The 27555-nt window shown below is 33.7% G+C and overlaps 2 protein-coding genes and 1 pseudogene across 3 annotated transcripts; 1 reads left to right on the forward strand and 2 right to left on the reverse strand.

The window, feature by feature from the left end:
- Positions 1-3093: 3093 nt before the first annotated feature.
- On the forward strand, positions 3094-15286 carry METTL5 (methyltransferase 5, N6-adenosine). The gene is made up of 7 exons (XM_051986197.1): positions 3094-3436; positions 5666-5780; positions 6094-6275; positions 6837-6919; positions 9129-9180; positions 14526-14575; positions 15177-15286. Exons 1-7 carry the CDS (start codon positions 3337-3339, stop codon positions 15249-15251), a joined length of 657 nt encoding a protein of 218 aa, XP_051842157.1. The 5' UTR covers positions 3094-3336; the 3' UTR covers positions 15252-15286.
- LOC127558473 (uncharacterized) lies at positions 10324-10420 on the reverse strand (annotated as a pseudogene).
- SSB (small RNA binding exonuclease protection factor La) lies at positions 15239-27533 on the reverse strand. 2 transcript variants are annotated; one of them, XM_051986195.1, is made up of 12 exons: positions 27435-27533; positions 24942-25016; positions 23148-23251; positions 22875-23049; positions 22510-22617; positions 22310-22410; positions 19029-19100; positions 18410-18452; positions 17692-17832; positions 16708-16894; positions 16149-16283; positions 15239-15376 (listed from the first exon to the last, which is right to left on the reverse strand). In XM_051986195.1, exons 2-12 carry the CDS (start codon positions 25005-25007, stop codon positions 15288-15290), a joined length of 1221 nt encoding a protein of 406 aa, XP_051842155.1. In that variant the 5' UTR covers positions 25008-25016; positions 27435-27533; the 3' UTR covers positions 15239-15287. The 2 variants fall into 2 exon arrangements, with proteins under 2 accessions (XP_051842155.1, XP_051842156.1); XM_051986196.1 differs by lacking the exon at positions 27435-27533 and adding an exon at positions 26626-26724.
- Between the last annotated feature and the right edge of the window lie 22 nt (positions 27534-27555).

The raw sequence follows: 27555 nt of genomic DNA on the forward strand, positions 1-27555 counted from the left end.
ATTGTCATTAAATGAAAATGACACTAAAGAAAATGACATTGCCATGTGTTTTGTTGCAGTACTTCACATCACTAGGCTCTTCCATCTGACTTTTAGCAGAAACCTCCCATTTGTGTTGTCTCTAGCATTTGACTATGAGCTCACTGAAAGCAGGGACTATTTCTTTTTTTGGCAATCACTCTCCCTGTCAAGTTCAGTGTCTATTCATAGCCCAATGTCATTATTAATTGTCATGGAAACTTTTGCCTCCTCTATTATTCCAACCTAAGCTAATTTACCTCTCTTTAACCAATCTGATTGCCTTCCATGTCCATAGGCTCACCATATTAGGGCTAAACATAATGTGAGCATCTATACTCTTACTGCAGCATAGAAGTATTATAAGCACTTCACTATTAGCCCTTCAAATAATCAAATAAGTATTTATTACATACCTATTACATGCCAAGCACATTCCAAGTTATGGGATATACCAAAAATTTTGAGATTTATGGTCACTGCCATTACAATGAGAAAAATCAACACACACAAATCATTTTATCAAACCTAGATTAAAAAAAATTTTTTTTCAACAACTCAAGTAATAGCAGCTGATATAAAAGTTTATATTTTCAACTAGAGTATAATATTCTCTGAGTAAAATGAAAAATAGAAAAAAGACAAGGATAAAATAAATATAAATTTTAAGTATATAGTAAAATATTTTGCCAATGAGGGGAGATTTCTTTTGTTTTAGAAATATTGTTCACTTTATAAGTGTTCACTTTAATAAATGGGAGCAGGGGCATATTTAGAATCCAAACACACTAAAATGTGATTTTTTGAAACTTCTAAACTATACTTACTGTCTTACTTTCACTGGCTTAATTATAAGGTTGAGACATTTTTAGTAATTTTCTCAACTCATGTTTTACAAATCTCTTCTGTGAAAAAGCATGACAATGCATTAATACTTTGGCCTACATTTTCTCCACTACAAGATCGTCTTTGAACTTTGTGGTTGTGCTTATTAGCCCTCTGCTGGTTTTCTGATGTCATTACAAGTTGTCTTTTTTTTTTCTTTTTTAATTAAAAAAGTCTTATATTTCTATCTTTTGTTTTATATCACTTAATGATATCACTTTATATCATTCTCCCTATGTCCCCCATCTCTAACAAATATGACAATATATGCAATGTCCCACACCTCTGGGCATCCCATTTCCAATATATACAATGTTCCACACCTCTGGACATTCCATTTCCCTCTCCCTCCAATCAGAAAGATATAGAAGGAAATGTTTTCTTGTATCTCTTCTTTGAGGCCAAGACAGTTATTTGTAATTTTGTAACATTCTTTTTTTAAAAATTTGTTTGGGAATTATATTTCTTTCCATTTGCATTGTTATAGTCCTTGTGTATATTGTTTTCTTGGTTCTGTTTACTTTACTTTACATGAGTTCATGTCTTCCTATGCTACTCTGTATTCATCATATTATATACAATGATATTCCATTACATTCATGTACCACAATTTGTTTAGCTATTCCCCAGCCAATGAACACTGATCGGTTCTAGTTTGTCACCATCATAAAACATGCTGCTATAAATAGTTTGATATAAATGACACCTTTTTACCACTGACTACCCTGAGTCTCATCGATTTTCAAATCAAATCAAAACAAAAATGTTTTCACAATATTGCCCTTTTTGTTTTTTGTTTCTTTTTATTTTCTGCCTATTTGGCAGCTTGCTTCTCCCTTTTAGCCTCCTTTGCAGGATCATCATCACCCTTGGTTTACTTCTTCTCTGTAGATATATTCCATGATTCTTTCCTTTGTGCTCTTTTCCTCTCTTAGGGATTTCATAAGCTTTCATGAGCTAAAATTCCACTTTTATATATATATATATTTCTTAGATCTATGTTATATATCCAAATGAAAAAATTGGATTATATATCCAAAATCTCTCTCCTGAATTTCAGTGCCAACTGACCAACTAACCAACCATAAGAAGTGAATGACAATTAACGAAATGCAGGAAATGAGTACCAACAGCTTTTTCCTAGTAATTTGATTATGAATAGAGGTAGGAATATAAAATAGTAGTAGCTTGAGAGAATAGTGAAGATCTTTTTAAGGATAATGGAGATCTGGGGCAGCTAGGTGGCAGTGGATAGAGCACCAGCCCTGAAGTCAGGAGGACCTGAATTCAGATCTGATTTCAGACACTTAACACTTCCTAGCTATGTGACCCTGGGCAAGTCACTTAACCCCAACTGCTTCAGGAAAAAAATGTAAATTTTGTAGGGAAAATACCAAGTATAATGTAAATTATACCTCCTGAATTTTGAAGTATAGTGTTAATTACAAAGAAAGTGTATTTTAGGAATATAATCATAGAGCAAGAAATGGAAGTGATTTCAGAGGCCATCTAGTTCAACTCCATCATTTTATCAATGGGGAAATTGAGATCCAGAAAACGCAAATAATTTGGTCAAGATCACACAAAAAGTAAGCGTCAGAGGTATGACAGCATTCCATCTCAACTTTCTGGGCCTTTACCCTGTTCTTCAAAAAAAAAAATCTCTTTTCCTTTATGAAACCATTTTCTGCATAAAGTCTTTTCTGACCCACTTCTCTTCTTAACTACCTTGTATTTAAATACTTTGTATATATTCATATTCAGTTTGTATTTACTGCTTCAGATCTTTATGTTTTTCTTATCTCCAATAAAATGTAAACTATAAGGATTATTTCATTCTTTGTACGTGAATATACCACCTAGCACCTAGTATAGTGACCGATGTAAATAAATTTTTCTTCAAAAATTTTTTTCAATCCGCAAACATTTTTATGGGAGAAGGTGAGGGTGGATCTGATGTTCTTCGTCTAAGGTTCCTTCCAGCTGTACATCCCATGAGTATAAATCAATGGAATTTTTTTCTGAAGAGGCTGCGGGCATGTAGAGCATTCCCTTCGACACCGGAACTGTGGTGCACCTCTATTAGTTTCCGATCGGCGTGGGGATCCTTAAGTCGGAGACACCGGATGCAAGGTAGCCTGGAGCCGGCAGCTGATTTCTGGAGTTGGGGGAAGGGGATTCTTGCAGCCCCGAACGGATAGTCTTAGGTGGTATAAGGTGCGCCCGCAGCCGGAGAGAACCGTCAGAAGCGCAGGCGCGGGCGCAGGAGCAGGGCGCAGGTGCAGGAATACGGCTTCCGCCGCGGAGACTAAAGGTTTTGTGAGGAACACTGGCCCCCTGGTTGAGAATTTTAAAGTATTTTCTTAGCTGTGAATAGGTACGACTCACTCTCACCCTCCTCGCAAAAATTATAACCCACATAACCCGAAGAAAATGAAGCGGAAGGAACTGGAAAGTTTCTTGCAACAAGTTGATGGCTTTGAGAAGCCCAAATTACTTCTGGAACAGTATCCGACCAGGCCCCACATTGCAGGTAAGATTACCATCCCTTTGGCGAGAAGTGTAAGCCGGAAAAGGCAGCACCTTTGGCATCGGAAAGAATTAAAATGTAGAAGGAATTTTAAGAAACGCAAACCCAAAGCCACCCATTGAACAGATGAGGAAACTGAGGCGAGAGTTTGGATTCAAACCTTGACTGATTACAAATGTAGCTTTTCCAATACACCATAATGTTTGTTTGTTTGTTTTTTAAATAAAAATTATATTTTACATTTTAGGCTCAAAATTTTACTTACCTGATCTTATTTCCTCAACAATGCTATCTAAAGTAGATAGGGCAATTATTGAGTATTAAAACCCGAAGGATCTGTAATTTTTGCATAGGAAGCTGGCTCCACCAATTTAGATGACAATTCTTTGATTTATTAGTAAGCCCTGAGAAATAATTGAGACGCATTGAGGTTGTGACTTTTCCCAGTATCACAAAGTTACTAAATATCAGAAGTAGCATTTAAACTCGTCTTCTCATAACTCAATCAAACCTAGCACTTCATTCATTCTGCAATTACAATATAACATTATCATCCCTATTTTACAGATGTGGAAACTTGAACTTTAAAAAAAGATAACTACCTCAGCCCAGTATTTCGGTATTAAGTGGAACTATTAAGCAAGTTTCACGGGACTTTTATTATTTAAATCCCCTTTACTGGAAATTCTCCCTTCTCATTTCTATAACCTAACTTTCCTGACATTCTTCAAAACAGCTAAAATACTGCTTTCTAACAAACCTTTCCCACCCCTCTAATACTAATGCCTCCTCTCTATTGATTGCTTCCCAGTTTATCCTGTATACATCGTTTATACATGGCTGTTTGCTTGTCTTGGAATTAGACTATAAAACTATAACATATAGACTATCATATTACCGTTTACCTTTCTTTGTATCTCCAGACCTTAGTACAGGACCTTAGGCACTAAAATAAATGTTTGACATCTTGACTGACTAGATATGAGGAACTACTAATTTGTAAAAGTTAAGAATTTACAACAAGAGCTCAATCCCTTTTTTTTCCCCTGGAAAAATTAGTCAGGAAGCTTCTTATTGCTGTCATAGAAAATAAATCTTTTTGGGTCAACAAAATCTATCAAGAGTTTTTATGGTTTCTAACTGGTGTATATCTTTATGGATATGTGTGTGTGTGTTTGTTTGTTTTTTTTTGAACCTGGTTGAAAACATTATATCCCAAACATTGCACCAAAAACAATGTTAAGACTTGAATATGCTGAGTGAAATGAGCAGAACGAGGAGATCATTATATATTTCAATAACGATACTGTATGAGGATGTATTCTGATGGAAGTGGATTTCTTTGACATAGAGAAAATCTAACTCAGTTTCAATTGATCAATGATGGACAGAAGCAGCTACACCCAAAGAAAGAACACTAGGAAATGAATGTAAACTGTTTGCATTTTTGTTTTTCTTCCCGGGTTATTTTTACCTTCTGAATCCAATTCTTCCTGTGCAACAAGAGAACTGTTTGGTTCTGCACACATATATTGTATCTAGGATATACTGTGACATATTTAAGATGTATAGGACTGCATTGCCATCTGGGGGTGGAGGTGGAGGGAGGGAGGGGAAAAATCAAGACAGAAGTGAGTGCAAGGGATAATGTTGTAAAAAATTACCCTGGCATGAGTTCTGTCAATAAAAAGTTATAATTATTAAAAAAAAAAGACTTGAATAGGACTTTTATGAACATTTGTTGAGGTTTTTTTGGTAATATAACATTGATGATTAGCACTGACTTATTTGACAGTGTTTTGAGTAGCCATGGCCAATGCTTCTGAGTGCCATCTCTGAGGTCAGTTGAGTAATATTCTGTATCAGGAGGTTTTGGCTAACCTTGATTCTGACACTGAGGAAAATTTAGCTCTTTTAACATGCTACTTTCAAAAGTGTAACTTAGAGTTACTATCCCTTTTTAGAGGACAACTTGGGAAAAATATTGTATTAAGGTAACAGCTTTTGGGATACATTATCTGTGCCCTTTTCACATAGATGCTTGTTCTGCAGTTTTGATGGGTTTTGTGACATAAGTTCCTACATTTTGTGAACCTTTTTAATAACTGTGTACATCACTCAGGATTCATGTAAGAAAAATGAAAATATTGTGACTCATTTTTATAAACTGGATTTCCATCACCAGCCTTGCCTGTATTTCTCTCTAATTTGTTTTTCTTTCTTTTTTTAAAGCATGTATGCTATATACAATTCATAATACATATGATGACATTGAAAACAAAGTGGTTGGAGATCTAGGGTGTGGTTGTGGAATGCTTAGTATTGGAACAGCAATGTTAGGAGCAGGGTAAGTAATTCAGTACACAATTTCTGGGGTCAACTTAGTAGCCATACTACTGGCATAGTAGAGTATGCCAGTCTACAAGATGTAGAATATCTTATGAGAATATCAAAGGATAAACCTAATTATCTGTGATCTGATAAACAGTCTTCCTTTTACAACAATTTACAACAATTCCTCTATTCTTTTTTATTGCGTATACCTTTCTTATCAAAATATATCACTAAGCAAATATATTGACATGCTGTTTTTTAGATGTAATAAACCTTTGTTTTTGAAACATTTAAATAGCTTTTTTTTGTTTGTTTTGCATTTCCAGGTTGTGTGTTGGATTTGATATAGATGAGGATGCATTAGAAATATTTAGTAGAAATGTTGCAGAGTTTGAGCTGACAAATATTGACATGATTCAATGCAATGTGTGTTCTTTGTCTGATACAATGTTCAAGTCCTTTGATACTATAATCATGAATCCTCCCTTTGGAACCAAGCATAATAAAGGTTAGTTAAAAGAAACATTCTGGTGTGATATTTATTGAGAAGTGAGTTTTTAAAAAGAAATCAGTGAAAATTTAGGGGAAGTAATTAGTCAAAAAAGTATCATTGTTCCAGTTTGCTTGTATATTGGTGAGGAATTGTGTACATGTACATGAAATATATGATAGAGGAAAAGGAAGATAGTATATTACCAGTTTATCAAGGAAGCTTGGTGACATAGCAGTTCAAACAGTAGGCCTGAAGTTAGGAAGGCCTGATTTCAAATCTGACTGCAGGCACTTACTGATTGTGTTAGCCTGGCCAAGTCACTTAATTTCCATTTAATTTTTTCATCTGTAAAAAATTGGGAGGATATCACCATTTAAAAATTTTAGCATAGTATCTGGCACATAGTAAATGATATATGTTAGCTATTGTCACTGCACCTTTATATTGTCCACTTTATCTAACCATAAAGATCTTTTCCTCTATATGCCAAAAAAAGCACTTCTAAATTTCAATGAATAATTGTGATCTACCATTTTAACAGCATTTTAACAGCAAAATTTTTTATTCCCTTCATAGGTATGGATATGTCATTTTTGAAGATTGCTTTACAAATGGCACGAGTAGCTGTATATTCTTTACATAAATCTTCAACCCGAGAAGTGAGTCCATGCTTTTCCTTTGCTATAATTTCTCAAACTAGTGACTGTATTACGCCTACTGACCTTGACTTTTTGTATGTAACTTTCAGTTGTTGCAGTATTGGCTTAATAATTCACAGTAATAGCTGGTATCTATGATTTAGGGATTTCCACTGGACCATAGAGGCTAATTTGTTTTCTTTAAGACTTGAATTGATAAGAATTATTGGAAGATTAGAAGAGGAAACAGATAAGGAAGCAACTTTAGTTAGACCCTGATTAGAAGATAACAGTAAGAATTAGCAGAAAACACATTGCACCAGGAACCAGAAATCTCAGTTCTAGTTTTGGCTTATAAGAGCTTTAGCACCTCTCTTAATTCTTCTGGTTCTTTGTTTCTTCATTTGTAAAAAATGAACTGAAGTAAAGTCATATAGATTTAGAGCGGGGAAAGACTTTAAAGGTCATCTAATTCATGCCCCCTCATTTACCAAAGAGGAATTGAGACCTGAAGAGGTAATTTAATTGTTTGGGATTACACAGTAAGTGGCAGAACCAGAATTTGAATATAGGTCCACAAACTACAAATCTATTAGGTGTCCCACTTCTCTCTGAAGATAACACCAGTCAAATCAGGAATACTTTTTAAAGTACCAGAAGATCTCTTCCAGGTTTAAAAGTGTGGTAGTAAGTCCAGAATAGAAGATGTCCAGGAAATTAGTTCTTGAATACTAACTAGTTTATCTAAACATTATACACAAGCCAGTGAGTTTCAAGGCCATATATTATTTTTTTCAGTAATGTATCCCTCAATAGAAGTCCTTTGATTTTTCAGTATTCTCCTTGCTCTTTGGTTCCATTTCTCTTCTTTGCTATTCACTATTCTTATAATGCCGTCTAGTATGCCCGTAACTTGGCTTACTTATAACCTTTGTATTAGGAAATAGAATCTCTTTAGATATGATTACTGCTAGTGGAATTAAATGATGCCCATGATTGATTGCTACTTGGGCTGCTAAGAAAAAAAAAATAGTAAAAGGAAAAATAAAATCTAAAATGAAAAAAAATTCACATGAAGAAATATATTATAGTGGGCATACTATGACACTTTGTTACTTAGTGTCATTTTAAATCTATTTTTGTCTTAATATATGTAATCTTTTCACTTTATTTTTTTCAGTAGACTTGACACACTTAGGCTTTTTCTTTCTATATCATGTCCCTACTATCTTCTTCTCACTGATATCTTCGAATTTTTATTGTAATAATCAGCCATTTCATCCTTCTTTCAATATGCTTGTGGATATAATTATCAAATGGTTAAAAATAAATTTTATTTAGTTCCCACAAACTTCTCAAGCTTCCTCAAATCAAACTATATACTAGTACTAAATGTTTTCTAACTGATGTTAAAAGTATATGGAACTACTTTGAAGTTATATATAATTCATGTATATCTGAATATTATAGACAAAAATTGATTCCTTACATACTTTGTTTTCAATCTAGATCTGATTTTATTGGTATATACCTGATGGGGAATATATTAATTTGGATATACATTAATTGAAGTTTATTAATTTTCCCAATTAATAAATGTATTTGAATTAAATATTCACGTCCTTCAGGCATATAGACACTATCTAGATTAAGAGAGTTGCCTGGGGCTTTGAGAATTTGAGTGACATGTTTAAGCTCAAATAGTCACTTTTTGGTCAGATATGATGTCTCTTTTGCTAGTTATTTTGAAGATAAAAATTAATTAATAAACCAGCATTCAAAACACATACTTTGGGCTAGTTAGCAAAATTTGATAGAATGGCTTGTCTTTCTGTTAGATTAATTCCAATACAAAGTCCTCAGTGATGGCTATTAATCCCAATGTTTGCTGTATATCCTAAGAAGTTTTTAAAAATTTAATTAATATGTAAAATTATTACTGATTTCTCCCTCACTACTGGTACTGAGTACCAATGTAGCACTCAGTCATTTGAGAAAACCCCTTATGCATTTTAACAGATTGTTAGCCATACTGAAGTTCTTTACTCTTGTATTTTTAAACATGTAATGCAGCTCATTGAATCTCTACAAAGATGAGTCTTGATTAGAATAAATAGTAGAAATAATTACTGCAAATTATTAACTATATATAGTTAATATAGATATAATGAATTAAATTTTGTTTTGGATGGAATGAACCAACTCAAGGTAACTTTTTTTTAATGTTTAGCATATTCAAAAGAAAGCAGATGAATGGAAAATTAAGATGGATGTTATAGCAGGTAAGAATCCTGAATTTTCTCTAAAATAATACTGAATCTGGAAGCCTGATGATATTTGGGATGGAGGTAGAACAAGAATAGTATTACTAATATAAGATATCCAGACATTGCCAACATTTTTATGTAAGAATTGGAACGGATGGTATATAACATCTGTTTTGCAACACAGAGTTGTCTGGAAAGAATTTTTATGACATTCTGGTTCCCTAAGTCCAACTACCCAAGGCTTATCTTTCAGAATAAGCTTGGGTAGAAGAAAAAATTTTAAGAGATAAAAGAAAGTAAAGTTTCTTCCTTCTCTGTGTTCGCCAATGTGAAGAAAACAATTAAAGTTCCATTAAGAGCAAAGTCTACTTTTTCAGATTATGCCTTGTTTTATTATTTATGTCCATCATATCCCATCAGTTTTTAAGTTCTATAAATTCAAGCACTATTACTATTCCTTAAATCAATACTAGCTAACCATAGTATTTAGCATTTAATACACTATTAAATTTGTTACTGAAATTCTAATAAAGGAAAACCTCATCTTGATTTTCATTAAAGACATTTTAAAGATAGTGATTATTATGTCAATCATTGTTTACAGTGATTTAGCTCATTTCATGTGGTTATTGGACTTGAGGTGTTGTAGACAAGCACTTAGAATATCAGTACAGCTCATGATTACTTTCTTGCTTATCTAGCTCATTATTAATTTCTTGCTTAATCCAGTAAACAGTGTTCAGCTTTCTTATGCCTCCTTTTTGTTTTTTTCCCCTCTTAGCACCTAAAGCATCTGTATGACTTTGCATCTTAACTACCAACCATGCACTTGAAATAGATGAAGTAAAATATAGATTATACTCTAGGATTCTCTCTTGATGCATACAAATCATACGTTTATTTTGGTCATTATAGTGGTGATGGAGCAGGACCACTCATGAGAAAATAATTCTGAGTCACTTGACTATCCAGTTAGGCAAATATATGGTACCATTAGAAAGCAGATCTCTTAAGAATATGGCTTCTGTCATGCCATTTTCATCCTCTATGATAGCTATTTGTCACAATCTCTGCTGAATGTGTTAATTCAAATGAAGATCTACTTTCTCTCCCTTTTATTTTCTTCCAAGTGTCTCCCAAGAAAAACAAAGCCTGTTTAAAAAAGCTTCACAAATTAGCATGTCATCCTTCCAAAAGGATCATGCTAGTCTACCCTGTATTATTCCAATTTTAGGAAACACTTATCTCAAGAATTGGACATAATTGGACACTTTTAATTATAACTTTATCAGTAATGTTTTTAAAACGTTGAGACTTCAGTATATTTACTACTGCCTTTTGTGTGTGTGTGAAGTAACTAGGATTCAATGACTTCTCCAAGTTCATACAGGTACTAAGTGTTAAAGTATCTAAGGCTGGATTTAAACTCAGATGTTCCCAACTTCAAGGTTAATGCTCTATCCAGTGCACCATCTAGCTGCCCCTACTGCTGCTTTCTTAATATAATTTAAGGGAAAGAGTTGTACTGCTGAAGCAAATAAAAAATCAGCAGTGGTATACTACTTGTTGTTTTTCTATTCCATGATGCTTGTCTCTCCAGTCTTCAGAGGAAAGATGATTTTCCAGTCAGTGATTACTGAATTTACCACTATTCACACCATGTATGCTCAACTGATTTTGACCCCCTTTAATCAATACCCCAACCCCTTTCCCTTCACCTGATTCTTGATTCTTGTTCTCCTCAACCCTCACACCAAAGTTCCAATTAAAAGTTACCCATTTCCCCTTCCACTGTGCTCTTTGGAATGCTAGTTCCATAGGTAATAAACTTGCCTTCATCTTAAACTTTTTCTTCTCCTCCTTCTGTTTTTAAATCAGTCAATGAAATTGTTGATATAACTTCCCTGGTGATCCTTTCCAGTATTAGTTATTTATACTTTCTCTCATTCCCTTAGTTCACTAATCAAGGCAGAGGAGTTGAAATACTTTTTGTTCTTTATTGCTGCTTCCATATTCTTCACCTACTGCTGATTCTCTGTAATCTTTCTCTAGGATCCATATAATCCATAACCTCCACCTAGTCAAAATCCAGGTAGCTGTTCTCTGTAGCAAATCTTCTTAAACTGTGGGTCATGACCTATAACATGTAACTGAATCGGGGGAAGGCGTGTGGAAGGGGAGAAGGAGGGTTGCAATATTATGGTTTACTATCTGTAACTATTTGATTGGTATACTTATTTTATATATATATATATATCTATATATCTGGAGTCATGTAAAAATTTCTTGGACAAAATGGGGTTGTGAGTTGGAAAAGTTTAAGAAGTCCTACTCTTTGGACACTCCTTCAAGTTAGGTACATGGCTCACAATTTTTTCTTCCCCAACTCCTGCCTAGTTAAATCCACTAGTGAATTTCAGAGTATATATTGACTCTTCCTCAAACATGATAATCATTCATTTCCTCAATCTGTTCTCACTTAACATGACCTTCCTGCCACTTCAGTCACACACAAATATGGTCATATACTTGAACACATTACCTATAAAGGTACCACCACCATACTACTTTGAAATCTCCTTATCTGACTACAATCCACTGGCTTTCCTCCTCTCCTTTTGCTTTCCTATACCAAACCCTGACTTCCTGTTCCTTCATTCCTAAGTTTTCTTCTAGGCTATCCCCCTTGCAGCACTAGCCCCTTTCTCCTCTTTTCCCCATTTTGAACCAATTTACTCATTACTGTTGCTGTCCTTCAGTCCCTCACTCTCTTATATCATCAGTTGTCCCCTGCCAAGACAATCTTGGATGACTCCTATAGAAATGGTGTTGATTAAAAGTGGAGAAAATCTTGCACCTATTTTAAGTTGACTACATTGAGTGCAAGATAAGCTTCACATTAGCTGTAGTAATCCCTCTGTCTGCACTGATTCTTCCAGACCTTTTCATTTCTCCTCAAATGTTCTGTCTCCCCCAACAGAGAACCTTGCATCCTATTTTACAAAAAAATTTGAGACCACTCATTCTGAATACTTCTTTGTCATCTTGCCTTATCCAGATGTTTTCTGCTACTCTCTTCCTTCATCCATCTCAGAGAGATTACTTTTTTCCTTATCCAAGAAAACCAATCTACCCACAAGTGATCCCATTATCTCTCCTGTCTCCTTCACATCCTTCCCTTCTTTTGTTATCCTCACTCTCACTTATCTTCGATCTCTTTTTGTCTATTGGTTCATTCCCTATTGCCTACAAACATGCCCATGTCTTTCCCAACCTACAAAAAAATCCTCAACCCTTTCTTCTCACTTATTTTCCAATAAATGTCTTAAAATGGCTGTCTACAATAGATGCCTCCACTTTTTCTCCTCTTTTAATTCTGTACAGTCACTTAATGTTTGCCAGTTTACTCAACTGCAAAATAGGGATAACAGAAGCACTACCTCTCTGTTTTGAGTATGAAATGAAAGTATCTGTAAAATGCTTAGCATAGCGTCCGGAACATGGTAGGCATTGTACAAATTCACTTCGTTTCTCTTCCTTTTGCTTTCTTCATGACCCCACTCTGGCTTCCAACTTCATTCCATCAAAACTGCCCTCCCCTAAGTTAGCCAATGATTTCCTAATTGTCAAATCCTGTAGCCTTTTATCTTCACTGTAACTGACTCTCTGCAGTTTGACACTACTATTTATTTATGCAACTCTAAGTTTTTAAGACACCACTTTCTTCTAGTTTTCCTCCTACCTATTAAGCCACTTTTCAATCTCTTCCTGGATTCTCAACCAGGTCATACTCATTAACCATGAATGTCCCACAGGGTTCTGTGTTGGTGCCCCCTTCTCTTCTCTATACTATTTCACTTCAGAATCTCAACTCCCATGGACTTAGTTATACCTTTTATACTGCTGATTACTTACTCCTCTTAGAATGTGAACTTTTTATTCCCAGCACTTGGAACAGTACCTAATAAAAGAGTATGTACTTCATAAGTGTTTCTTGACTATGAGTGTAGATCATACACTAGGCTGGGTAGAGGGTGCAATTCACGTATAGCAAACTGCTTGAAAAGAAATGGGGAAATTCTAAGTTACAAAATGTTTGCAGACTAATGATTAGAAAACATTGATTATCCAAAGGCTGAGTGAAGGGCACAGTGGCAGGTTGGCATCTTTTTCTAATGTTAGCCTTGCATGCCAGTCTAAGGAGTTTGGAGTTCTTCAGAAGAAATTAGGGAGATCTTGAAAGATTTTGAGCTGTGAAGTTAATTTGACTTGTGCAAAAGATCAGCCCTACAGTTGTGTAGAAAATGGATAGAACTAACATTGGAAATAGGAATAATGTTAGGAAACTTTTTGGTCTAGAAGGCAGCTAACAAGGAATGGACTCCAAGGATGGTGGGAATGAGAGAGGATAGTTGCAAGTTCTGTGGAGGTAGAACAAGGCCTTCCCTTGTGATGTTTGATATCAATTCATTAGATCAAGAGGATATTTGCTGTTGCAAGGGCCTTAAAAAAATGAAAAGGAAAGGAATTAAGGCAGAGAAAAGGAGGAAATGAGCAAGAATATTGAGAGAAGTTTTTAAAATCCTCTTAGAGGGTGGGACGTTCCCAACAACCTACTAACAATATGGAGTCAGAAAGGGAAATAGCTACAGCTCCTGGCTTTTCCTTTAAAGTCACAGTAATGACCATCCTGGATTTATTTCATCTTATCAATGTAGAGACTAGCAGAGATTTAAACTTCGATCTTTTTCTAATTAAAAGTTTCCTAATTTTGCAAGTTAGCTTTCATGTTTTTTTCACTCAATATATTTTGTATTTTAAAAAAGTCAAAGAAGTTATTAGGCCATTTATTGGCCTCTTCTGGGAGTAGGTATTCTTTACCTGGGGTCTTTGGACTTATTTTGATCATTGTATGCATTTTAAAATATTTATCAGAGGCTTCCCCAGACTGCCAAATAGGTCCATGACAGATTTTAAAACACTTACTATAGAACTAGAGAATCTGCCTAGTCCATTCCCTGAAATTTATACTTTATATTTTAATTATTTCATTGCAGCCTATGCTAAGAGACTTTAGAACTGAAAAACTTTAACAAAGTATACTGGAAAACTTTTAGTTTTTTTTTTTACTTTGTAGTATTAACTAAGTTTTCATTGAAAAATCTGTTATCTTTTATAAGCAAGAATTTTCATCTTTTTTGTTTTCCTTTGTAAAGCAACTTTGCTTTAGCATAGGGAAATGAAAACCACATTTTTATAACTTGTAAAATCTAATGTTCTTAGCACTCACTTTTTAAAGACTAGCATAGAACAGTTTTGAATGCTGTCTGTGAAACAAATCATTGTTTTTGTCTTCCCAGAACTACGATATGACCTACCAGCATCATACAGATTTCATAAGAAAAAAACAGTAAGTTAAAGTTTATGATATAACCACTGAAAAGATGACACTTAGAATTAATGGGGACAATAAAGATCATAACTGAATATTTATAAATGGAAAGTTAAATTATAGACAAATATCTGGACAAACATGTTGAAGTAGGTAACTATTCATTTAGCAGATGACCTCTTCTAACAAGTTGCCCAAAGAGGAGAAAAACCTATAGAATTTAATTATGTTAAACAGATGTTGAACTCTATATATTAAATCATATTAAATACTCAATCCATACTTCTCTTGGGGGAATAACTATAGTAAGAAAAACAAAGCCTGATTTCTGTTAAAAATGAAGGAAATCTTGTAAAAACAGCAATTGGGACAATTTTGCCATTTATATAGTATACATTTTATTTGTTGGTATTTCCAACATTACAGAGCCAGGTTTCAGTGAAATAACCTTTCTTTTGATGTTCAGATCAATGTCTGAAATGCCAATTTTTGATTATTATGAACAAAAAGATATATATATATATATATATGTATGTATGTATGTATTTAAAAAAAAAAAATCCAGGTTACCTGAACAACAAAAACAGTTAAACAAAAATAGTTTTTCTTTCTATCATAGGTGGACATTGAAGTGGATTTAATTCGGTTTTCTTTTAAAGACCCCCACACACAGAGACAATCTGAAACAGCTTAAAATTTATTTAAAATGAATAAAAATTTTTGTATCAAGCTATTGGTCTCCAGCTCCATTTTCTGTTTTCAATTGTTTTGGTGCAGGTTCTTCTTTTTCAGGTTCTTCTCGTGTCCTTTTAAGGGTCCCTACAAAAATATAAGTAATTGGATTCAAGCCAAACATTAAAATTTGAAGTTTAGATGGTAATGATTTTATTAAAGATCATAAAACTAAAAAGTCCTTGGTACTACTTAATTTATTTCTGGTAATATTTAGCTATTTTTTCTGAATGAAGTTCTGACCTTCAACTTTCTGTGAACAGAATGAAAACCAACTTTCCAATTTATGGCACAGCATAAAATACAACAGTTTCTAAATAATCCGAGATTTAATTTTATCCAAGCCATTTAAAACTCGAATTTCTCTCCCTCTTCTCTCTTTGAAGACCCAAAAGATCAAAGGGGAAAACCTAAAAATCAGTTAAACTGAAGGGGGGGAAAAAATCTTTCCTTGAATTCATTCCTTGTATTCACTCTTGTAATTCTACTATAATGTCTTTTTACCTTCTGAAGAACCAAATTTCTTAATTACAAAGATATAGTTAGTTTCTCCCTCATTAAGGGTGGTGGGTGGCATAGGAAAAATATGGTATATTTAAACTTAATTTAAATTTAAAATTCAAGTGCTTCTTAGTTTGGATTTTTCCAAGCACTAATAACATACAGAATGTGCTTTCTTTGTATGAGCTTATTTTTGTTGACAATTAGGTCAGTTCTGAATGTTCTTTTCTGGATGCCATTACATTTTTAAAGAGTTAGGATGTTCTGTTACCCATCTGGTATTTTACATTTGAAAAGAGTCATCCTAAGCCAATTTAACACAAAACCTGTAATAAAGTTTTCTCAAAATAATATTTACCTCCAGCATCACCATTTTCTTGTTCTTCATCACTATCAAATTTTGTTTTCTTGCCCTGGAATTGTATTTTTCCTTTATTGGGTATACCCTGGACAGTTTTACCACCTCCTCTTCCTTTTCCTTTAAATTTGCGACCTGTAGAAATAGTTTTTAAGACTTTGAAAATCATGCCAGTGCTTCTTCCATTTCTTTAGTTTACACATAGTTAGCATTTCTAGAACTATATTAAACTGTCTTATTGGAAAAACCTACCATTCCTCCATTATAGATTATTCTACATTCTAGTTTATTGTTTGTCACAATTAGATAAAATTAGGGAATGAGCCTAAATAAATTAGAAATAAAATTTCTTTTCCAGACATTTAATCAAAGTTGAAATAATTAGTAACTTCAGTAAACTATAAACTCATAAAAACATCATTCTTGTATATTACCAACAAAATAAGTTTTTAAAATTCCTAAGTCTTTAAATTACCTGACTTTAATTCCCTCATCTATAAAAGGAAGATTCAAACTAAGTAATCTCCAGTATTCTACAATTCAACGCAACTTCAATTACCTTTTGACTTCAACTTATTTAGGGATTCCTGTTGGTCTTCAATTATTTTTTTTAAAGCTTCTTTCTCTGTCTCTCCTTCTAATACTTCCCACGTTACATCTTTGTTTCTTAATTTTAGGTTTCCATTATTTGCTTCATTGGCCTTATCCAGTGCTTCTTTTGCCTTTTCTTTAAATAGGATTATACCCTGCATATCAAACAACAGTCATACACATTACAACCTAAGCTGAATCCCCAAGTATACATTACAACAGGAAAAGTAATTTTAATATCTTTATAGCTCTGGAAAGAATGAAATAACTTAAAAATTGAGAAAGTATTTATAAATCTCACAGTCCTTTGAGCACTAGGAACTATGAGGCTTCTTTCCATATCTTAATAAAGGGCTCCTTAAATTGTTTTAGAAATTAACTTTTTTGAGCTGGTAAACTAGTCTAGCTTGAAACTAGTTTCTAACAGCCTAATATACTGTTCCAAAAATCTTGATAAGGAATACTACAGAAAATACCCATCTGATCCTTCTAATTTATTTGGCTTTCACAGTGGCACATCCAGAGAGACAATAATGTGAAAACAAAAGAAATGCCTATTCAAATTTCACTGCTGGAATTTTACAATATTAACATGACAGCAAAAATGCTACCAGAAAGTACTCACAAGTAAGTTGCCAGGTATCCACATCTTGAGTTCTCCAGAAAATCTCTACCCCATTAAAACAATGTGAAAGTTTCTTTGTGGCATTTTTCTGTCCCAATCAAAATTCCTATCTAAACTCAAAACTCTAAATGATTATATATCATTTAGCCTACAAAAGACAATGAAACGAAAATATTTCATGATGGCAGAAGTTCTGTTCTCGTCACCCCAAAAAATTCAATGGGGAAAGAGCATTTCGTTCTTAATTAAGAAAAAAGTAACCATAGTTCACCTGTGTATACATTGACTGTAGCTTTTTAAACTGCTGAAATAAAACACATCTCTAACCTCTTTTGCTCCCCTGATGAAGTCTATCCATTTTATTTCTCCATAATTAGAGAAAAGTGTGTGAAGATCTTCTCTACAGGTTTGATCATCTAAATCACCAGAAAATTTCAGCAAACATCCAATCTTTTCATCCAGAGATTTCTAAAGAACCATAAATACGAGTAATTATTACAAGCAATCAAAATTCAAGTTTTTTTTTTTTAATTATAAGAGAAACTAGTTGTCATTTCACCTGTGTAGAAAAAAAAAAATAAATTGCTGGGCATAAAATAATATCAAACTCAAGAAAGATCTCTTAAAATTTTATCACAGAAACAGTTCAAAATTTGAAAGAATCTGACACATTTTTACCTACAGAGAGGTTCAAAACAGCAGTTGACTTAAGTTGGAAATCATTCCCCCTTTTCTAAGAATTTGCTTTATAAAATTTTCTTCATATCTTATTTTCTTCTACAAATCATGTTTACCTAAGAACTAATTAACATAGTTGATCAAACCATGTTCTTTAGAGAATAAAACTTTTGGTGGATAGTACTTTAAGCCTTACAAATACTGAATTATAAATTGCTGAAGTATTTCACTTTAGTATATGTACTACTATGATAAAATCAAAATGATTACTTTGAACTACAGAAGACATATAGTAACCCAATTTCATTATTTACTTGCTTGAATGATAAAAGAACATTACACTTATACACAAGAACACAATACTTGCCAATTCAGCATCTTCTGCTTGCCTCTGTTTTTCTTCTTGCTCTCTATAAAAATAATAGTGTTAATGAATTCTAAAGCTGGAAGGAATCTTAAAAGATAAATCTAGTCTCAGATACCTTAGTCCAGGGGTCCTCAAACTATGGCACGTGGGCCAGATGCGGCAGCTGAGGACATTTATCCCCTCACCCAGGGCTATGAAGTTTTTTTATTTAAAGGCCTACAAAACAAAGTTTTTGTTTTTATTATAGTCCGGCCCTTTAACAGTCTGAGGGACAATGAACTGGCCCCCTATTTAAAAAGTTTGAGGACCCCTGCCTTGGTCTAACAACAAGAAAGCTAAAGCCTACAGAATTATTCAGAAACCAAGTTAAACTAGAAGTCATTCTCCATTATGAAGACCACAGTCTGGCAATTTTTAGTGCCTAAATCATTTTGGAATTTTGTTCTTTGCAAGCATTTTAAGCTGTCTAAACTCAAAACTTATTACCTTAAATTAGCTCATTCCAAAGGCCACATCAAGTTCTGAGGTGATCTGTCACATACTGTATGTTTAAGGGTATTGATACATTATTTAAAACATGTGTAAAAGTAATTTTAAATTTCATTTCCACAATACTTACTGTTTAGCTTTAGCTTTAGCTTCTACTTTATTTTGCTTCCTTTCTTCATTCTTTTTTGCAAAATAATCTTCCCTAAAAAGATAGATAATTGAGCTTTTAAATGTGTAGGAAGAAATCCTTAATAGTATGACTACAAAAATAAAAAATAGCCTTTTCTACTTGGCTTGAGAGAATCTTCCCCATAGAAGATAAATTTTGCCTAATCTAACTTCCAAAGTGATAAACTATTAGTACAGTTCCTGGCTCTTGGACCATTAATAATAACCCATTTACTTGTTTCTAATTACCACATGTCCTCTAGTTCTATTAGGTGTTAAGTATAATGCAAAGAAATTTTAAAAATCTTAATTACATCTATAGTATCCCATTAATTTAACAAGATGTACTGGGTCAATTTTCACTTAGCTAAGATCCAATGAAGATCAGAGAGTTCTTTGGTTGTTTTGGGGTTTTTTTTTTTGTTTTGTTTTTACTATTTTTCCATGTAACATACTTCAAATTTTACCCAATTCTATTCCCAATGTTATTTTCCACTGAAAGTAATTTGTTTTTTGGAATTAAAGGAAGGTGTTTATCTTTGCATTTTTTATTGATAACTGCCAAATTTTTCTATCAGAAAAGTCAAAGTTCTTACTTTTCCATCAGCAACAAATGTGTGTCTGTTTCTGCAAAATCCAGCTAATACTAGAGTTCCTTTGCTTTAAATTATTTTTATCAATTGCAAGGATGTGAGGTAATGTTTAATTTTTACATCCTAAAGGAAGATTAGGTATTTTTCCCAAGTTAGTTTATTTCTCTTTTCTGTAAAATGTTCATTTATAGCTTTTGATCATTAATTCATTATGAACTAGTAAACTTTACTGATTCCTCAAATATTTTTGATCCCAATTTATTCTAATATATAGCTTGTCCCTAAAAATTTTGTTCATCTCTCTTCCAAACAGAATTAACAAATTCTTTCCCCTAGTTTTTATTTTCTACAAAATTATCAGACACTAATGTTTCATATATTAGTTATAAAGAAACCATTTAGTATTTTGATCAATACTGGAATAAATATAATGAGGACTACCATTTCTATTATATTAGCCCAATCTACCTATACACATTAAAGTCTTTATCATTATTTAATTCTTTCTTAATTCTCATCATTCTAATTGTTCTTATATAAGTTTGACTTTTCTACTATACCATGGCTACTAGAATGATTAGAGCAAATATTTCTATAATATGATTCAATTTATTACAGCAGTATTTTTCCAAGTTGCACAGTCAGGCTTCTTTTGCAATATCAAATAAAACATATTTCAATACTGACATGAGAAATAACCACCAGAGTCTAGACTGTTAAGTTAAATCTGTATTAAAGATAGTGAAGCATGTTAAAAGCAGCTTAACAGATGGTCATAATCAGTCTTCTAAGTAAAAGGACCATTAGATGAAAGATTTCTTCTTTGGTACCAGATTACTCTCTACAATAACCTTGGACAGTCCCTCCTCTGAACTCTATTTAAAGTACAAGATCTCAGAGACCAATTTAAAGATGAAGAAATTGAGATCTATAACTTGAACTGAATACTCAGAATAATTAAAAATATTTTCTAGCTTAGAAGGTAACCCGTTTTCTCTCTGACAGTCCTAACAATGAAAATTCTCCCATATACTGAGCCAAGTCTACTTCCAGATAACTTTTACCTAGTTACTTTGTTATGACCACAGAAGTTCCAAAATAGCAATCATCTCTTCCTTTCACAATCGAAAGCCCTTCCAAAGTATTTCCTTTTCAAGATAATAGACCTACCTAGTTCCTACAACTATTTTTAAACTAATATGGTTAGAAAACTACTTTACCATTGATTACCCTACTTTGGATACACTTTTAAGTTTATCAATATAAAATTTAAAATGCAAGATCCAGAACTAATGCAACCTCATCAGCTGCAATATGGAACAAAGACTGACTAAATCCTTTCCCCAGATACTATAAGTCTATTAACAGAATATAAAAATAGCCTAGTTGGCAAGTACTGACTTAATTTGCTTTCAGTTACCCTTAAGAGTTTTTCCCCAGAATTTATGTCAAGGAATGTCTTCATCTTATACATGTGTGTGTGTTTGCTGAGGCAATTGGGGTTAAGTGACTTGTCCAGGATCAATTGGGCTAGGAAGCATTAAGTGTCTGAGATTATATGTTTGAACTCAGGTCCTCCTGGTGCTCTATCCACTGCGCCACCTAGCTGTCCTCTATAATTTTAAAAAACAAAAATACAGGACACCTCATATTTTAACAGGATTTTTGTTGCTTTCTACACATTCAAAATGTTGATCATAAAACCCTGTAGACATACCACTAAAAATCTATATGTTGACATCATCGATTATCAACACGTGGGTCCACTTGTTCAATGGGCTAATACAGACAAACCAATTTCACTTCATGATACTTTTTTCTTCCTTCTGAAACTGACTGCCTCCATATTTACAGTTATGAAAATTACAGATTCTCAATTAAAAATTCTTAAAGTACATACTATCAAGCAGTTCTTATTTTTCATTTTAAACAGAAGGTAGTCAGGGGATTCAAAAAGTCTAGATAAACTATTATCTACAATTCTAATCTTAATCTTACTAAAAAATATGCTGACAAAACTTTTTATCTGAACTATACTGGCTTGGTGTAGTCCCTGCTTTAATAGTAAGCTTTTAAATGACACATAAGGCTTACAGAACCTCAGACAGATGGTTTACGTAGAAATCCCTCATCCACAGAAAACAATGAAAATATTGAACAGAAAAATGACTTGGTCTTTTCAATAAAGAATTTATAGTTAGAATGATGTTTACAGTTAAATATAGATAAAGAAAACTCATGAAAGACAATTTCAATAGTGGTAATATTTCTGATAATGTGGTACCTATTATCTTTTCGGGGAAATTGGATAAAACATGGCATTCTTAAAAAACTGCTAATGAAATACTGTTCTCAGTATAAAGCAGTTGTACAACATTTAGATTATACCAACATTTTTAAAACTTTCCCAAAAGCTACATTTTAAATCAAAATAAGACAATAGATTTGTTTATCATTGGTTATCCTTAAGTTACTTAACTCACTGTTCATGTAGCCATCATCTGACATGAAACAGTCCATTAGCCTTAATGACTCACATCTTTGTAAGGATTCATAAAAGCTCCCAAGACACTGCCCTTGAAGCCTCCAGTTCCTTACTACTTCATCTTCCTGATTTAAGATTAGTTGAAGCATAAACAAACTAACTTACTTAAACAGTATCAGCAGCTCTGTATCTTTGTATTTTTGTCCAGGGGTTTCTATAAACTTCTTGGCAGATTCAACACTATCAAACACAGCAAATATTGATCCCTATTAAATAATAAGAAAGTATTTTAAAAGAGCAGATTAGTGACATTTTGTTCAATTCCAGAATTTTATTTTTACAAATAAGTCTCTAAATTCTCATACCTTAAATGCTTTATGTAATGTCCTCCTCATTTGAATATTTTGTACTTGACCTTTACCTTCTAACCATTCTTTTATGTCATCAAGGGTTGCATCTGTTGGAAAACCTTTCTGGGGAGAGCAGAGAAGGAAGGGTTGATTAATTAAGACATAGTAATAGCCAGAAAATGACATTTCAGCTAAATATTAACAAAATCTCAGAAGGCATGAAATCCAAACATGCCAATTTTTTTTAAAGCAAAATGGCACTAAATTGTTTATATTTTACAATATAAATCACTCCACAGGGGAAAAAATTGGAATTACTCTTAAATACAGTTAATAAAGAATAAATGTAAAGTAAGGTCCAATACAAGAAATCCACTTACAACATAGATAGATCTGTTTTTTACTTCATTTTTATACTCATCTGTTACTTCAGGGAGGGGTTTGCTTGGAGATCTTCTGATTTTAGTTTGATCCTCACTAACTTCCATGAGTTCTGCCTTTGATTTCTTTAAAGCACTTCTTATCACATCAAAGTCTTTTGTGAGTTTGCTTAATCTTTAAAAAAAAAAAGAAAGAAAAGAAAGAGGAGAATTGTAGTGGGAATTGTAGTTAAGTGATGAGAACTCTAAGACTTTTTACAAAAAAATTTTTACCTGTTGAATTTGATCATTGTCTCCAAAGGTACCCAGCCATCATCTATTTTGATCTGTTCCTTTAAAAATTTGTCTCGTGGAAGATTAAAGTCACCAAAATAGTACTGTAAAATGATTATAACATACTATCATTGTAAATATTCACAAAGGAAGGAAATGTGACTTAAGTTCTGACTAGTTATAGAAGAATGTTACAATTTCATTTATATGAACCAGTATAAGGATGACAAAGTGACCTGGAAACATAAGGTAATTACTCTTAAAATATTAAGATGGTATACTATATTAAGCTATTATGAAATATAAATATTTACTGAGCACAAATCCAATGTAACTAATCAGAAAGATTTAAAATATTGAATATCCTGGGGAATGCATAAGTAAATGAACCATGCATATCATTATAATTGCCAAATTGTCCATACAGAAGACTGTCCTTTACCAAAGATTCAAGTTCAAGGATACAATACAGAAAATACCTCATTTACTAAAGTTGTTCAGGAAGCACAAGCATGCTTTGGGGTAACTTTCTTTAGAACTCCATCAAATAATGAAACATTTACCTCCACTTTATCAGGGGCCAGCCAACTTTCAATGACAATAATTTGTAATTGTATGTATATGGCATTTATTTGTGATTTATACATCTTTGAAAGCAGTTATTTATCTATTGGTAATCACCTAATTTATCCATCTCTAGTCTTGAATAGTATGGAGCATTTCAGCTATAATAAAAATTCTCAGTCTGCTGCTCTTCCCCAATTATCAGTATTTACAGTTATGAGAATTACAAATTATAAAACTTTACAAAATTATTTCCCCCAGACATTTGAGACCAAATTCTTTTCTAATTTGTTCACTCCTTAAGGAATGGACCATGGAAAGATTAAATGTGCACTTCAGATATGCAAAAATTCTTAACTCAGAACTTAAAAACATGCCAACATTCTAACTGATTTTATTATAATAGTAAAGCTATTTTTTAGTATATAGTAAATAGTAAAGCAGTTTATTTGGAGACACCCTGTCAGATTTATACAAACAAGCTGGAGAAAGACTATGCATTTGGCAAGATAAAAGTCTATAATTTGCAAAGATCACAAGTTATCATGCATGACTAAACATGAAACTGAGATTGCTCAGTAGAAACATGAAACAATAACCAGCATAAATCTTAACTGGAATTCTCTAAGTTAAAAATGACAAACTTTTAAATGACAATTTCAATTATGAAAATAAATAGAAAATATATATTTTGGAAGAGAGACTGGAATTACTTTGCATGAAAGAAGTTTGGATAAACTTCAATGATATGAAGGATTATTAAACAGAAAGTGTTAATTCTATTCTCTACATCTAGTAAAAACAGAACCAGAAAAAGAGTCTTAAAAACAACAAGAAAAATTTAGGTTGAGGGAAAACATTTCTTAATTCAAAGGTTCATTCAGCACTACAATGGATAATTGATATGATTTAAAGTAGAAGAGGAGTGGATGCCTTTAAAAATAATGTCGAATGGCACCTATCCAGAATGATTTGGGATATTCTTAACTAAAGACAAAGACTAAAATATAAGATGACCTGTGTAAGGACTCTTCTATTTTTATAGTTTCACAAATCAAAGAACTACAATTTTACCAATAGCTTTATGTATTTTCCAGCATCAACAGCATGGCACAGCTTCATTTGAATCTGTTATAATACTAAAACAAAAATAAGTTCTACTGGTGTATATTTTACAAATTCACTCTTCTAAAAGGCTGGTTTTATACGTCATCAGCACAAGAACCATACCTCAATTTGTTGGCAAATTTTGGACTCCAGGTCACTCATTTTTTCACTGTCACCATTTTCAGCCATTATGGAAGCCTGTAATTTTTCCAAAAGAAATCACCATGAAATTATCTTATTTTGCAAGTAAACTTATTGATAAAAACCAAAAAAACTTTAGTACCAATGCTAGCTCCCACCAGTGCCTGCTGGTTGTTTATAATTTAGGAATCCTGGTAACGTCACATCTGCTAAATTTGGTTTTAAAAAAAATTAAGATTAGGCACTAATTTCCTGTGAAATTTTCCTTCAAATATATTAGATTTTATATTGAATCACAATAGTCCATTAAAACACAGAATTTCAGCTAATCCAAATGAAAAAATAAGTGATATAAAAGATAGCATTTAAAAATAATTCTTTAAGAGCCAGGGTTATTATCACCTATGTAATAATTTTTATCTATTTCTTATGTTCAGCTTTTTAACCTAGACCGCAGGAAAGAAATGCACTGGTTTACAGAGGTTTACAGAGCTCTTTTTAAAACCTATTCTTTGTTAGTGAAAAGGCAAGTCATATCAATTATTTAAATGTTTACAAAACACTTTCCTAAATATTATTGTCATTTTGTAAATAAGGATACAGGCAAAAAGAGGCTAATCAATTTTATTACAGACACAAGATTTAAAGTTCAGAGATGAATTTGGATCCTAAGTTTCCTGACAACAAATCTAAAGATAAATTTTTTGCTCATTTATTAAAAACCCTGGGAAAACATTTGATTCTGTCTTAATGGTCTATTTTCTGATAGAATTTCAATTTGTAATGAATTTATTTTTAAAATTACAATATTAATCTTAGATGTACTGATATCAAAGTGCTTTTTAAAATACTTACAAAGAAAAAGTTTAATTTATATCTATTTCCCAGTTATACCAATTTCCTGACTTATTAGGGATATTACAATTAGGTACTGTAAAGTTTCTTTTCATTAACATTTCTTTCTGAACTCAAAGCACTTAGAGAAAAAACTAATTCAAAAAATATCTATAATAGAAGTGGGCTGAAAGAAACCTTATGAGCAACATACAAAAGATTTGCCTTAATTCTAGTGACCAGTAAAAAAGATTTTGATAACGTCAAAGAAAAAGCATTGCATAGGAGATATACACGAGGTATTTTTTTTTTTTTAATATACTAAGGGATAGGGTGAAACCTAAATTATGGCCTAACCTATACTGAATGTACAGAGTCCTCACTCTGGATTCCAGCAAAAACACATTGTACTAGACCATGCAATAGATTAGGCTGGGGTGGAAAGTTAGAGGTGGACAGTGTCTAACTCAGCCAATCCTGCACATATGAGCATGTTTTACAGTACAGGGAAACTGAGGGCCAAAGAAGTTATGTAATTTTTTAAAGGTTATATTTAACTAGTGCCACTCCAAGTCAAGCCTCCATTCTAAGGCCTACTTTTCACTTTTCATAATTTTGTAATCTTATGCCCAATTTCTCTTCTATCATATTTTCTTTAAAATGGGATACAAAATCAGCCAAATACATAAGACACTACCATAATTATCTCAAGTACATTCCTTAAAAGGCCATTCCTTAACAATATAGAATTCCAAGGCACATTTGCACCGTTTATTACAGTCTATTGTTGTGAGAATTTAACCTGCAAAATCTGGCATCAGAACTGGCTTACTCAAGCACTTGGGCAACTTGGTCCATTTGATGATGACTGTCTTGACCTGCGAACTTGGGGCTACTGTGGCACCTCTGGTTTTCTCCTATCACAGCCCCTTTAGGTACTTGACTTATTTGGAACAGACACCTTCTCCATACACAACCAAGGCTTTCAGTCTCGCTGCTTAAAAAAGTCTGACTGGCACGAAGGCCTTCTTAGAACATCGTAGCCGCGATTGAGAGTCCAGGGCCCGGGCCGCCTGACCTCTCGCTCCCACCAGCCCCTCCAGCCCAGGCGGGGCCCCGAACATCCGCCTTCTGGCAGCGGCCTCTTCCCGGGCCCAGATGTGGTGAGAAGACAGAACCAGAGAACACAGGAAGAAGGGAGAGATCCGCGGCGGCAAAGCGAGGGGGCACCGAGCAGGCTCTGCCCGCAAGACCCCATCCGAGAGAAGTTTCTTTCTCGGGGAGGAGCCAGAAGCAGCGGCTCCGGGCCCAGCACGTGTGCTGAGCCGCGCGGTTACGGTCAGGTCGGCTCCATCCCAGGGTAGCACGCGCAGCCTGCCGAGAAGCAGCAGAACGCGCCAGCCCTCCTCCCGCGCCTCCCCCTGTCCCTAGCCCTCACGCACAGCCATTCTCTCCGGGCGCCGAGTTTCGCAGCCCGGCCTTCCCGCCGTGAGGGCCCAGCAGCCTGCAACAGGACGGCAGCAGCGAAGGCCAGGCCGCCCAGGATCCCCACTCCAACAGGGCGGGAGGATGGAACAGAACAAGAAAGCGAGTCAATACCGCCTTTTTTTCAGGAAAATAGCTGGTCTTCAAACCCCTCACCTATTCCGTGAGGTTCCGACAGGGTCTGCGACGCCCCGCCACAATCCCCACGAGTTACGAACTCACTCCTGGACACCCTGTGGCAGTGAAGCAGCCTGCGCTCGTCAGCTATTTATTTAAA

The sequence above is a fragment of the Antechinus flavipes genome, chromosome 3 (genome assembly GCF_016432865.1).
Source record: "Antechinus flavipes isolate AdamAnt ecotype Samford, QLD, Australia chromosome 3, AdamAnt_v2, whole genome shotgun sequence".
NCBI lineage: Eukaryota > Metazoa > Chordata > Mammalia > Dasyuromorphia > Dasyuridae > Antechinus > Antechinus flavipes.

Bases quoted from the DNA above. Each gene is read 5' to 3' on its own strand.
- METTL5 (XM_051986197.1), top strand. From the start codon at position 3,337: ATGAAGCGGAAGGAACTGGAAAGTTTCTTGCAACAAGTTGATGGCTTT. The intron at 3,437-5,665 runs GTAAGATTACCA...CTTTTTTTAAAG, and splicing joins GACCAGGCCCCACATTGCAG to CATGTATGCTATATACAATT. The intron at 14,576-15,176 runs GTAAGTTAAAGT...TTTCTATCATAG, and splicing joins GATTTCATAAGAAAAAAACA to GTGGACATTGAAGTGGATTT.
- SSB (XM_051986195.1), bottom strand. From the start codon at position 25,007: ATGGCTGAAAATGGTGACAGTGAAAAAATGAGTGACCTGGAGTCCAAA. The intron at 23,050-23,147 runs GTAAAAATTTTT...TTTTTTTTAAAG, and splicing joins ACAATGATCAAATTCAACAG to ATTAAGCAAACTCACAAAAG. The intron at 18,453-19,028 runs GTAAGTATTGTG...TTATTTTTATAG, and splicing joins GCTAAAGCTAAAGCTAAACA to AGAGCAAGAAGAAAAACAGA.